The sequence below is a fragment of the Zootoca vivipara genome, chromosome 5 (genome assembly GCF_963506605.1).
Source record: "Zootoca vivipara chromosome 5, rZooViv1.1, whole genome shotgun sequence".
NCBI lineage: Eukaryota > Metazoa > Chordata > Lepidosauria > Squamata > Lacertidae > Zootoca > Zootoca vivipara.
Window position 1 is genome coordinate 85,540,068 of NC_083280.1, and position 13,807 is coordinate 85,553,874.

At 44.3% G+C, this 13,807-nt stretch overlaps 1 protein-coding gene across 32 annotated transcripts in view; it reads left to right on the forward strand.

Moving 5' to 3' along the window:
* CAMK2G (calcium/calmodulin dependent protein kinase II gamma) overlaps nt 1–13,807 on the forward strand; it is a 157,800-nt gene that overhangs the window by 1,368 nt on the left and 142,625 nt on the right. For all 32 annotated transcript variants that reach the window (XM_035138186.2, XM_035138185.2, XM_060275059.1 and 29 more), the window contains exon 2: nt 950–1,044. In XM_035138186.2, the coding sequence (XP_034994077.1) occupies nt 950–1,044 (95 nt within the window). The remainder of the gene's footprint in view (nt 1–949; nt 1,045–13,807) is intronic.

Consider the following 13,807-nt stretch of genomic DNA (forward strand, 5'->3'; position numbering starts at 1 on the left):
CTGCATTTGAGTCCTCCTCCTTTCTTGCACCAGTCCCTGAGTACTGCTGTATCTCCACACACACACACCACCTCTTTTAAGCCACTTCTCATCTTCCTTACTGGCCTTGCTTCTTTCTGACTTGCATACAGAAATGGATGTTGGTGAGGATAGGTGGAAAAGAAATGTATCTCCTTCCTGCCCAGACCAGGCCATTTCTGTTGGTCTTTGTTTCCATGAGTGTTTGTGCTTGTCTGCTGTTCTAGCTGGTTTCTCGTTTCAGGGTGCAGGCAGGCTGCCTTCTGCACCTGAGGAACGTTCCCCCCTTTGAAAAGGCTCTGGTGGATTCCCCCCCCATCTTTTGTCCTGCACTTACTCTGTCCTCTCTGTCACCATTCAATGGAGGCTGTTTTCCAGACTCTGTTGCCACATCTCCCTTCTTTTCTGGGAATTGGCATCTTTTCCTTACCAGCACACCTACTCACCTTTTCCTCTCTCTTCCCCCCCCCCACAAACACCTTGCTGAACTTGCGTTGATAAATATGTATTAATTAGAGTTGCGCTACAGAAGAGGTAATGCAAACACTAGTAAAGTCCTTCCTCTTGTCTGCGTATCAGATTACCATTTTTATTTAGATTTTACATGTATGATGCTGGCGTGTGTCTAGGTGATGTAATGAGCTCCTGCAAAATAACTTCATAATCAAAGCTATACTCTCTGTGGGAACCAAATCTTCTTGCACCCACCCTAGTCATCCTTTCATGCTCCTCTGTTCTTCCTCTTCATTTGGAATTCTTGAAGTGCTGTGTTTTCAATTCTTTTAAAATACTTGTAGCAACTCTGTAAGGACTTTGGCTAAATACTTTGATGTCAACAATGAGTTTTTGGTTTGCCTTCAGTTTATAATTATTGATTTGGACTTCATGTTTAAACCAGTTTCACAGGTTCAGCCTTTCTTTTTTGTTCCAGGGGAGCTTTTTCAGTGGTCCGGAGATGTGTGAAAAAAACATCATCCCAGGAGTATGCTGCAAAGATAATCAATACCAAGAAGCTGTCGGCCAGAGGTGAGTGCATGAACGCTGTTTTTGATCAAGTTGTCCTGCAGCTCCGTGACATGGAATGGATCATTAAAACTTCATTTGCATCGTGTGAAAAGCGCCAGCTTCTGGCCCTTCTTTGTGTCATTGTTTAAATTTAGGGTTTTTTTTTGTGTGTGTGTTTTTTCAGATTTGATAGCAAATTAGATCTGGAATTAGGTCTTTTACTTTGGATTGGCACCTATAGTATTGCACTAGTACTGCACCAATAGCGCGTTGAACATAAGACGAACCTGTTGGATCAGGCCACTGACCAACTTGTTATTGCAATGGCTATCCCAGGGATCCCCAAACTAAGGCCCGGGGGCCGGATGCGGCCCAATCGCCTTCTAAATCTGGCCCGCGGACGATCTGGGAATCAGCATGTTTTTACATGAGTAGAATGTGTCCCTTTATTTAAAATGCATCTCTGGGTTATTTGTGGGGCATAGGAATTCGTTCATATTTTTTTCCAAAATATAGTCCGGCCCCCCCACAAGGTCTGAGGGACAGTGGACCGGCCCCGTGCTGAAAAAGTTTGCTGACCCCTGGGCTATCCTCATTGCCTGAAGCACAGCCTGAACACTCCCTCTTCCAGCGGTTTCCGGCAGCTGGTATTCAGAAGCATATTTCCTCTTAGGTTGGATGTAGGGATGTCTGAGATGCAGTAGTAGTCACTGAAAACCTTATCACCCATGAATTTGTCGAATCTTCTTTTAAAGCCATCCAAGTTGGTGGGATGTGAATTCCATCGTTTAACTATGTGAAGAAGTATTTTATTTTGTCTGCCCCAAGTCTTCTCTTAACATTCAACTTCATTGGATGCCCTTTACTTCTAGTGTTACGAGAAGGGGATAAAAGCTTTCCTCTGCCCTCTTTTTCTCCATGCCCCATGCATAATAGTTTATACACTTCTATCGTGTCCCCTCTTCTCAAAGCTTAAAAAAACCCCAAATGTCGTGAACTTTCCTCATTTGGGTTGCCATTTTCTGATCCTTTTCCAACTCTCTGATATCCTTTCTGTGATGAGGCAACCAGATCTGTGCACCACATTCCAGGTGCATTTGCGCCATAGATTTGTATAATGGCATTGTGGTACCGGCAATTTTATTTTCAGTTCTTTCCTGTTCACCCCTAGCGTGGAATTTGTCTTTTTCACACCTACCAAACACACTGGTTTGACATTCATTGAGCTGTCCACTGTGACCCCCAAGTTCTCATTCCCGGTCAGTCACTGCTAGTTCAGACCCCATGAACGTTACATGTGCATAATACAAGACTTTTCGCCCTGATGTGCATCTCTTTGCTCTTGTTTGCATTGAACTGCATTTGCCACTCACCGTTCCCTCAGTTTGGATATATTCTTTTGGAGCTCCTTGTAATCCCTTTTTGTTTTAACCACCCTGAACAATTTAGTATCACCGGCAAACCTGGCCACTTCACTGCTCATCCCTAGTTTTAGATATACTTACGAATTGAAAAACACGGGACCTAATACCGATCCTTGGGGGATTCCACTTTCTACATCTCTCAATTGGGAGAACTATTCATTTATTCCTACTTTCTGCTTCCTGTTGCTTAACCTGTTCTTGATCCACAAATGACAATTCCTCTTATTCTCTGACTGCGAAGCTTACCTTGGTGTCGTCTTCGTTGTACTTATTCTGAAAGTCCAAGTACACCCTGTCAACTGGATCACCTCTATATGCTTGTTGGCATTCTCAAATATATCTTAATAGGTTAGTGAAACAGAACTTACCCGTATGGAAGCCATCCCTGTTACAGAGTTAGTGCTGTTTTTGTGGTTATTCTGCACTACATAGGAATTGAGACATTTGTCTTGCAACTAATTGCCACTGAACAAAGAGGGACCTACTTCTGAGTAGGTATGTATAGGTTGGGTTGAAAGTATTTATGGAGTTGGCACATGCAATTCAATATGTGCTCTCAAGAACTGCACCTAGGCAAGGTAGCATGAAGTAAAACACCCGTGCATTTAACAAACAAACAAACAAACAATTGAAGCAGTCCTCCCTGTTGGCAGCAAAAAGAGAAGCTCCTCTGAAGGAATCTAGGTTTATACATAGTCTTTTGTGGAAAATTAATTTTATAAGGGTACTAATCTTAATGGTGTTGAAAGCGATGAGCTTTTTGTTTTTCCCAGATCTAATGGATATAATTCAGCATTGTGGTGCATCTTTTAAAATATATATTTAAGCATGGAGACTTATTTCTATGTCAAGAAGTCTGTATCATGTTGTGCATGAAGGGCTCAACGAGTCACCGTGAAGCATGCATATTATATCTTCCAAATGATTTAACAAACTTGTCCGTAGCCGTAGACCATAACAGCAAAGGACTTGCACTAAAACATTCCAATAAATCTCCCTGGAAAATATAACAGGTGAAATAGATCTTGTGTTATGCCTTTATAAATGGTGGTATTATTCTTATTCTTATTTATTCTTATTTATTGCATTTCTTTATCACCCTTCATTTGAGGATCACACAAAAATACATAACATAATAACAAACAAAACAATTACCTTCCCCATCCCATTTAAAAGGCCATTGATTGTTTAATTAGAGGCCTGGGAGAAGAGGAAGGTTTTTGCCTGGCACCTAAATGTTCTGTAACATTTGACCATCGATCCAGGATCTGCTGCCTGTTCCTCGTAGGGTAGATACATTGGTGCAACCATATTAATCAGATGCTAGAAATTATGCAGCCTTCTTCCACTGTCATTTATGGCAAACTGTTATTTGTATTGTCCAGTAATCAGCTATGTGTGGCAAGCATGTTTTCAGTTAAAGTCAGAGTATATATTGCCAGCCTTGATCCGAGTTAATTTCAAGAGATGAGAACATTCTGGATGAGAAGCAGGCACACACTTCAGGTTTTAGTGTAACTAAAGACGTGCCGCAGCCTTCATCTTCCGCAGAAGGCTTTGCCTTTTGTAAAATACCGTTTCTATTCTCTTTGCAGTTGCCCCGCAAGTGTTCTGCAACTGCACTGCTTCCATTTAGGCATTTGGATTTTCTCCAGGTTTTTAAGCAGCTCCAGCAGTTATAGCCTTGGCTCCTTTTGCAATGGAAGTTGCCTGACTTGAGCTCCCCGCCCCCCCCCATCCCCACCCTGGTCTTAAGAACTGGCTTAATGGCTCGAAGCCAGGAAGCCCCCATTGAACTTAGTGGCCTTAGGCTAACTGCTCTTCTCCCTGCTTCAAGTCTCACATCAGCAACATGGGAATAATAAAGCTGTACTTAACAAGGTTTCTGTAAGAATTCCTCACAGATCGCATGTGAAGCCCTGTGAATACTCAATAAAAGTGCTATTATAAATGCTAAGTTGTTATTACTGAAATGAATCCATGCAGGTGTTAGAAGAAGATGGGGGACTTGGACCAGAATTCTGGATCTGGTGCTCTTGTGGCAGAGGAACCACTGTGGGCTGAATTTGATGCAAATGCTCTGTCTCGGTCTCCTATTGCAAAACAGGAATATTGTTGAACCTCTCCCACTGGTACTCTGAAATGCTTATGAAATGATGATTTACAGGGCAAACCTAACCATATCTACTCAGAAGTAAGTACTACTGAATTCAGTGGGGCTTACCTCCCAGGTAAGCAGGGTTAGGACTGGAGCCTTGGCATCTCAGTGTGCAACTGGATAGTAGTGCTGTGTTGCATTCCCTTTCCTGCTTTCTCCAACATAACTTGCTCACAGAGATATTTGTAAAAGTGGGAAAGGGAATACAGTGGTGCTTCGCTTAACGAATGCCCTGCTTAACGAAATTTCTGCTGAACGAAAGTTTTTTTCTAACGGAGGTTGCCTCGCTAGACGAATTTGTTTTATGAAAAATTCATCTAGCGAATCGCGGTTTCCCATTGGAATTCAATTAATGCGTTCCTATGGGCAAAAAAAAATTCAATGCATTCCTATGGGATTCGCTAGATGAATTTTTCTTTATAAGAAAAGACCTGTGGAACGAATTAAATTCATCTAGCGAGGCACCACTGTAGCTCAGGATGTGCCGAGTGATAGTGGAAATAGCAAGTAATTCTCATTAATACCTTGGTATTTTAAGTGTAACTTTGGGTGACTGAATCTAAACCAGGGGTGACTAGCCCTTTTTGGCCTGTGGGCCACATTAAACCATGGCCAGATCTCTGGGGCCACATCCCCCCCCCCCGGTACACTAGCTAAGTAAAGGGCTTTTTGCCATCTTTCCACTAACCAGCTGATCAATTTGATGGTGGTGATTTGCATCTCCATCTGGGTGCTGGTATAGTGTCGTGGCTATTTTAACCTCCCTCCCCTTTTTTCTTTCGGTGCTGTTGTCACCAAAATCACTATGGTCTTGTTAGGATGGGGGATAGAGAAGAAAATTGCTTGAGGGGTCAGGGACTGGCTCGGCTACCTGAACTGGGCTGGGTGTCAGCCACCCTTGTTCAGAAAAGGATGGTGTCTTAGCCATATTGCAGCAATGCAGAGCAGGGGTATAAGAGAGATAGCCTGAAGGGTATCGCAGTCTAAAATTAAATGGGAGTCTTCATGGACACCAGTGACAACGGTACAAAGGGAAATCGGTAGAATCCATGTATAGCCTTGGGAACAGTGAAGAACGAGGGTTGGCATTAAAGGATCCCTTTAATTTAATTCATAATTCAGTCTGAGCAAAGGGAAAACTGGAAACCAGTAGAGCTGTGAATAAGGGAAGAATGTGTGGATGTTTGGGAAAGATCCTGTGCAGCAGTAATGGACATCCTTTCCATATTGAGTCACCTTCTCTTGCATAGGCAATTGCCTGGGCTTTGTGGTGGAGTTGAAGAGATGGGCTGTGTTGTGGAGGTGAGGGATTTTAGTAACTTGGCGTGTGCTCTTTTTTTTTTTTAAACAGATCTCAGTACGTGTTTTGTTTATAGGTTATGAGGTGTGGAAAGCTACTTTTTTTTGCTAAAGTAAGCAGCTTCAACAGACAATTGGTTTTGTTTTTTGTTTTTGTTTTTTAAAAATGGCTACATATGAATTCAATAAAACAGACGATGCAGCACAAAGCAATACATATTGTAACAAAGCAGTCACAAAGCAACTCAAAAATCCAGCCAAACGTGAGAAAATAAAATAGTTTTAAAATCACCTACCTGTATTCTATGAAGCAGGTGCCAGGCAAATATCATTTCATGCATTCTTAAAACATTGGCAGTACATATAGGTTTGTGAGGCTGGTGGGAGAGCCTTCCTTTCTTCTTCCCTTTTGTATAAAAAGAAGGGAGACCAGGTTTCATCCAAAGCATTTTCCTTTATAACTCCATTAGCAATTCTTCTAAGCCCACTTAGTTCTGAACTAGCTCTGTCCCAAATATTATTGAACCACATCTCAGACCGTTGTAAAGGGGAGAGGGGAATAAAGATGTGACAGATATTTAAGAATGAAAATAAGAATATATTCTCCCAAGCAACTCCCGAACATTTAACGTGTTATTTATCATTTAACTGTTGTGCATACAACAAGACATTGGGTAAAATGACAGATTGCCTATGGCAGCAAGAAGCATGGACCTGACCTGTCTGCTGTGCCCCTGGATGGAGGAGGGATAGATAGAAAATCAGAGGGTGGCAGCAGCGCAGTCCTTGCTGAAAATATTATTCCAGCTTTTCTTGCCCCCTTCTCCCCAAATAGTGACGTGTTGGATTTAGCATGGTGTATAAGAAGTTTTCCGTGCGACTGTTCCGTGTGAATCTCTGATTGCAAAGTAAACCTCAGGAAGGTTGCCTGAGTCCACCCTGGGTGAATGTGCAAGTTGGGATAGGAGCGTAAAAACTGGGGCGATTCCAGGGAAAGTAAATATCTGTCACTCAGTTGCCATGGCATCCGAAACCATCATATAATGTGCTCGCCTAAGATTTTAAGTACCCAGACAGCTGTTGGGTTGCAGCAAACTGCGGCCCGTCAGCGTTTGCCAACTACATAGAGGGCAGACTAATGAGCTTGAAATCAGTGGAAGCAACCAGGGCAGGATGGCTTTGAGGGACAGCATCAGTGTCATAGGAAAATTCTGTGTGATGGTGACTGTGAGTTAATTAAACTGAACATTTCTGAGAATAGCTGCATGGGGCTTGTGGGTTTTGTGGGTGCCATGTTTGGAATGGAAGGGAATAAAACAGGAGAAGTATAAGGCCGGCAGAGGAGGGAGGCAGAGAGAGAGGGAGGGAGGCTCCTTGAATCTGTGTCTAAGGAACCTGTGCTGGAAACGAATGGAATCTGGCAGAGTATGTAGGATCAGATATAGCTCTCGGTGACCTAAGAGGTGTTCAGTTTCTGTGGTGCTGCAAGGCAGGCATGTGAATCAGGGCAGTGACTAAATATTAGGCTTGGAAGGTATTGGAGCAAAAGTGACACCAAATAATGTGGTCAAACTGCATACTGGCAGTGAAGGAGGCCCCAATTCACTGTCCCTATGAATTGGAATGGCTTCTAAGTAGCTTTCTAAGAAAACTACAGAAGCACAGGGCTATGTCTCTAGGTCATGAATTTACTTTGATGGCTGCTGGTTCCTTAAATAACTACCGTTTCCCATTGCTGTAGCTTGCTGCATCATAATCTAGCTCTGTATTATTTTATGGTGCACACCTATGGACTTTCTTGTAAAGCTACACAAAACCAGTTTAGAATGGATCAGCTTATACCACAGCAAATGTTTGAGTGCAGATTCTCAGGGACACTCAAAAAGGAGATGATAGCTTGCTTCACTTGCTTCAGCCGTTGTAATCTTTGTTCCAAGTTCTGACTGACTAGAAGTTAGAGAAGGCATGGCTGAAGACCTGTCAGCCAGTGACTTGATAAAAAGAGATGGGGAGGTTGGCGGAGGATCTCCCTGGTTTCTGGGCTGGCTCCTGCTCTCTGCTTGACTCATGCTTGCAGCCAGGCTTCCCCTACCGTACGTATGTCTACCCGCTATAGTTAGTGCTCAGCTAGGACCAGGGACAACCAGGGTCAGATCTGTACTTGACCATGAAGCTCATCCGGTGACCCTGAGGCCAGTCGCTCTCAACTGAACCTACCTCTCAGGGTTGTTGTAGTGATAAGACACAGGATACAGCGGGAGAATTAAGCATTATGCACATAGCTGTCAGCCACTTGGAGGAAAGGCAGGATATGAATGTAGTAAAGAAACATATACAGTGGTACCTTGCAAGACGAATGCCCTGCAAGACAAATGCGTCTTGCGATTCTATGGGTGACTCGCAAAACAAATTGAGTCGCGGAATGAATTAAGTTCGTCTTGTGAGGTACCACTGTAATTAATAACATAACAGCACAGAACCTCACACTGCCAAAACTTAAAAGAGTACCACCTTCCAGAATTTGAACCACCAGTGACCTTGGCACAAAACCTATTGCTTGGCTTAACAGAATGTTGTTGTTTACACTGCAACATTGCAGCAGATAAGGGCAAGTTCTTCAGCAGCATCTAAAGCAGCCTTCTCCAAGCTGGTGCCCTGCAGGTGATGTTGGAGTAGAATTCCTGTCATCTTTGAGCATTGGCTGTGCTGATGGGAATTGCAGCCCAAGATGCTTGGAGGGCGCCAGGTCTTGGGGGAAGGCTGGTGTTAAAGTGTATGGACACTTATTTGGTTTGTGATGCTGCCCTGGTGATATGGGTGGGAGAAGCACATCACAACTCTCTTACAAATTCCTTAATACCAGCAGAAGCAAGATGTAACTGTGTGGAATTAAAGATGGCCATATTTATCAGCATTTTTTTTCTTACCAAGTAGGTCTGCTGCTTGGATAAAGGGGAATGACCCCAACTCAAGTCTTTATTGGCAGCTCTACTCTAAAATGAAGCTGCCCCCCCCTACTGACTTTCAGTGTAAAGCATATAGGGCCTTTCCCACTAATAGCTATGCCTCTCTTTGCCCACAAGAGAATCGTGGTCAATCGTGGCTTTCAGTTTTTGCCCAAAATTCTAACTGTGTGTGACTTTAGGCTCTTCTTTTACACACACACACACACACACACACACACACACAAAGAGAGAGAGAGAGACAATCTCTGTGGCTGGTAGTTTCCAGCTTTTGGCCTGGATGTGGGGCCTCTCTGTTCGTTCTGGTTGAACTCAGCTCAGCTGCTCCATCCCTGCTGAGCTTTGGCGAGCGTCATTTTGGAACGAACCTGTGGGGGCAGAGGGGAAGGTTGTGAGTTTTTGTTGCTGGAAATCAGCCTTTCTCAACTCGGGGTGTCAATATGTTGTTGTACTACAGCTCCCATCATCCCTAGCCAGCGGGACCAGCGGTCAGGGATGATGGGAGTTGTAGTCCCAGCAACATCTGGGGACCCAAGTTTGAGAAAGGCTGCTCTAAATGGTTTTCTCTCTTGGTTCTTTTATCTGCTGCCGGGGGCGGTGGCGGTGGCAAGGCAAACAGTGGTGGAGGGGCTGCTAGCCTGGGTGTGTAAGACCATTAGTGCTTAATATGGCATACAGACTGTCATGAAAACATATGAACCCAAGAAGAACCTGCTGGATCAGGCCAATGGCCCATCTAGTCCAGCATCCTGTTCTCACAGTGGCTGAGCAGCTGCCCATGGGAAGCCAGCAAGCAGGATTCAAGCACAAGAACACTCTCCCCTCCTGTGGTTTCCAGCAGCTGGAATCCTGTGTTCAAGCCTTGTCTGCCTTTTTCATCTTTTAAGGAAGGTATGGAGAACCTGTTGCCTTCCACATGTTGTTGGGCTCGAATTCCCAAAACTCCCAGTCGGCGTGGCCACTGGTCAAGGATTATGATAGTCGGGAAACACCTGGAGGGCCAAGAATTCCCCATCCCTGTTTCATGGGATGCCAGACTTGCTTCTCGGCCAGTCAAAAGAACACTGGTCACTTTGCCACATGGGCAGCAGTTGCTGCTTGTCCAGGGCACAATTACAAGGCAGCATTATTACTCTGTGGTGAAACAAGGGTTCTGGTGACTTCATGTTGCTTTTTCACTTTTTTATTTTTTTATCAAATTTGGGTACCGTTCTTCATCTGGAAATCTCAGGGTGGTTTACAACATAAAAATACAATATAAAAGCACAATATACATCATAAAACAAAACAAAAAACAAACAAACCAATAACCCCCCCCCCAAAAAAACCTCCACATTTAAAAGGGCTATAAGACTAATCATCCAAAGGCCTGGTTGTATGTGTGCTTGTTTGTGGAATCCAGTATGTGGAATCCAGTATTTGTAAAGTGTGAACTTATCTGGAAGTGAGCAACTGGATTTTGTTTGCCGCCAATAAATGCCTGAATGTAAAAGGGAGTATACCGTGTGACAGAATCTCAGGAATATTGGATAGAGGAAATGACATCCATCTTGGGCGGTCAATAGATGACTTCTTATTTAAGGAGCTTTGTTTAATATGCACGTTAATATCAGAAGTCATTGTGCAGCAGTAACTTGCCGCTCTTTTTGTAGCACTTTCACCCAAGCCCTAACAGCAAATATAGTACTGGGGTCTTAAAAAACAGCGCTAGGAAGCTAGTCTGTTCAAACTTGTTCTCTTGACGGAATAATAAAGCAAATTTTGAACTCAGTAGGGAGGAACATTCAACTATCCAGATTCTGCTGTTAAGCAACTAGAAAATGTTTACTTGGAACAAATTTTTGGCCAGCCACCTAATTTCAAAGTTAGTGGGGGACAGGGGCACCCTAAGTTTCACCTGGAGAATGTCTGAGCCAAGGATGCTGAAAAAGTTCATTTATGAAGTAGTTTTATACAGGTTTGTATGCAAGGGATAAAGACCCACTTTGCAGAATATTTGGCACTTAGCTAGTCCTGAGACTGACTTAGTAAAATCGAAAGTTGGTCTTGGGAACATCTGCAAATCAACACGACTGCATCTTGAGTTTAGGAAGTATAAACGAAAGTCCATGACCTACACTGAAATTGTGGGGAAGCTTCTTGCTGAATTGCACGCAACTTCTTTTTGAAGGTGGCTGTCAATGTTTGGTAAATGCATGGAACAATAGAGCTGGCTGTTGGATGGTAGTGAAGGGCGTGAATTGCCAGACCTCCATTGCTGTTGCTTGAGGCTCAGGTGGCCTCAGTGGCGCAGAATGCCTTCCATCAGTTTCAGCTGGTGACCTTGCAGCACCCATATATGGACAGCGATAGCCTAACATCTCTTGTCTATGCTCTGGTAACCTCTAGGTTAGATTATACGTGGGGCTGCCTCTGAAGACGGTTCGGAAACCTCATCTGGTTCAGAATTCAGCAGCCAGGTTGCTCACCAGGGCATATTAACACCGATCTTCAATATCCAGCCAATATCCTGCAGCATCAGCCCTTACCTTCTGCAAAATGGAAGTGACGATAATGGTATACCTTATAGGAGAGTGTTGAGGGTCTAGGAGAGCATGCGAAAGGGAGCTGAGGTTGGTGTGGAGCTTATCTTAGCTTATCACCTTTAGCCAAAAGGGTCCCCAGGCAGCTGGACTGGGAGAGACCTCCATTCAAGTGAGCCACAAGCAACCAGATCAACGCTTGGCCAGAGGCACCAGAGGTCTGAACCAGTTCAAGGAAGCTTTATTTGCTTGCGGTCCAGAAAAGTGCTCTCTAAATCAGGGTGTAGAGCACCCTGAGAAATTGCACCTTTTTGGCTTTTCTTGAAATGCCTCAGACCTTATTACCCATACATACTATTTTTTTTTTAAGTCATATTTGCGTTACTGCGGGACCCAGGTGGTGCTGTGGGTTAAACCACTGAGCCTAGGGCTTGCTGATCAGAAGGTCGGCGGTTCGAATCCCTGTGACTAGGTGAGCTCCCGTTGCTCGGTCCCAGCTCCTGCCAACCTAGCAGTTCGAAAGCACGTCAAAATGCAAGTAGATAAATAAGAACTGCTACAGCAGGAAGGTAAACGGTGTTTCCGTGCACTGCTCTGGTTCGCCAGAAGTGGCTTGTCATGCTGGCCACATGACCTGGAAGCTATACGCCGGCTCCCTTGGCCAATAATGCGAGATGAGCACGCAACCCCAGAGTCGGTCACGACTGGACCGAATGGTCAGGGGTCCCTTTACCTTTTACCTTTACGTTACTGCAAAGCATATGGTAACTTTTGGGGAGGAAAATTATCCATTGCTAATCCCCCGCCCCGGGAAATGGCTCCATTACGTTTAAAAAAATATTGCATTGTTTCATAACGCTAATTAATAATATAACAAACACATACAACACCAGTTTATTTTAGGCTTTTTTGAAGTTGTGATTAGCTGTTGACATGGCTGGTAGGAATTAAAGTGAAATCTGGGCTGAGTATTGGGAAGTGGGCGGGTGGCGGAATCAGTTTGCGATCCCTTCCTTGTCGATAATTCTGTTACAAGGCTGGAGTGAAGTCAGCCTGTTCCCCTCCTCTCTCTCTCTCAGTGCACACACAACTGAATTGGATGCAGGCAACAGTGTGCTACACTGCAGGTTAGTTAGGCAAGTCTGCCTTGGAAAAAGAATCCACAATACAAGTTTGCAGAAGCCTGAAACACAGTTTCTAGTACAGTATTAGTGTCCAGAGTGCAAGGATACAAGCTGGTCTGCATACAGGGAAGCCGGGTGGGAATAATGTTCTTTGCCGATAACATACCAAACCTGCCCACCAATTTACACACTTGTGCCTTAGATGCTGTCTTAATTCTCCCAAGATGAAGTGCAATATTGGCTTGTTTGTCAAAACTGCCTTGCAGTCGGTGTGGTTTGCATTGCCCCCCTGCTGCTCAGCCTCCTCCTAGCTTGTGGAGCCCGTGTAAGAGCTGCCATAACATTGGCAGATGAGTGGATATTTCCTTGGGCTCAGCCTGTGTGTTTCAAGAGGACGAAAGCAGAAACGGCCACAATAGCGTTTTCTCGACTTGTGTGTGTCTTGGGTCTTTTTGGCTTAATGTTAGCTAGAGCAGGAATGGATACAGGTCAATAAGCAGTGATCGTGCTGTTGGGCAGTCTTTTTCTTTTTCATGGGTACACTGTGTCGCTGTGATGCTGGAAGTCTTGTGCTTTGTGTTTTGTTGCACACACCTCCCGGCTCCAGGGATAAATGTATGTGAGGGTGGAAGGGGGGGGAGTAGTAGTAATAAGCTGATGTCATAAACTGCAGCCTTCCCCTTGTGCCAGCTGCCTTTTGCCTCAACTCTCTCCCTCGCCTTTCTGGGGTTGCCTGCTTATAACGCAACGTTGCAATATGATGCACACTGTAGTGATAGAATCTTTATTTATTGTTGGAACAAATTGACTTAGAAGGGATCACTGCAATAGAAGAGCTTACGTGATGGAGCTCCTGACCTTGCCAAAAGCTCGGGAACATATTTAACGGAAACGCTATCTCTGTGGTGCTGGGAATGACTTTTGCAGAGAACCAGGGGTCTGGGCAAGGGAGCTGCCGCGCTGTGGTCTCTCTCAGCAAGGAACTGGTGCTCTCTCTCTCTCTGTATAGTGAAGTGCGTGGGCAGGATCAGCCTGGCTTACAAGTTGCCTCTCGGTTTACGCTGTATATTTTATAAATGTGCTACAGCAGGCAGGATTTCAGTCTGGTGTTTGTCTGTCCTGTTTGCAATCGTGTCGAGTCTAGGATTACCTGCTCCAGAAGTGGGGGGCTGAAGGATGGGGACTAGTATCCCTTGCACCGGGTTTTCTAAATTTTTGACCAATACAGTCTAATAAGGCTGATGGAGGGCAAATAATTCTTATTGCAAACCTTTTTCTCCTGGTTAGATTAGGT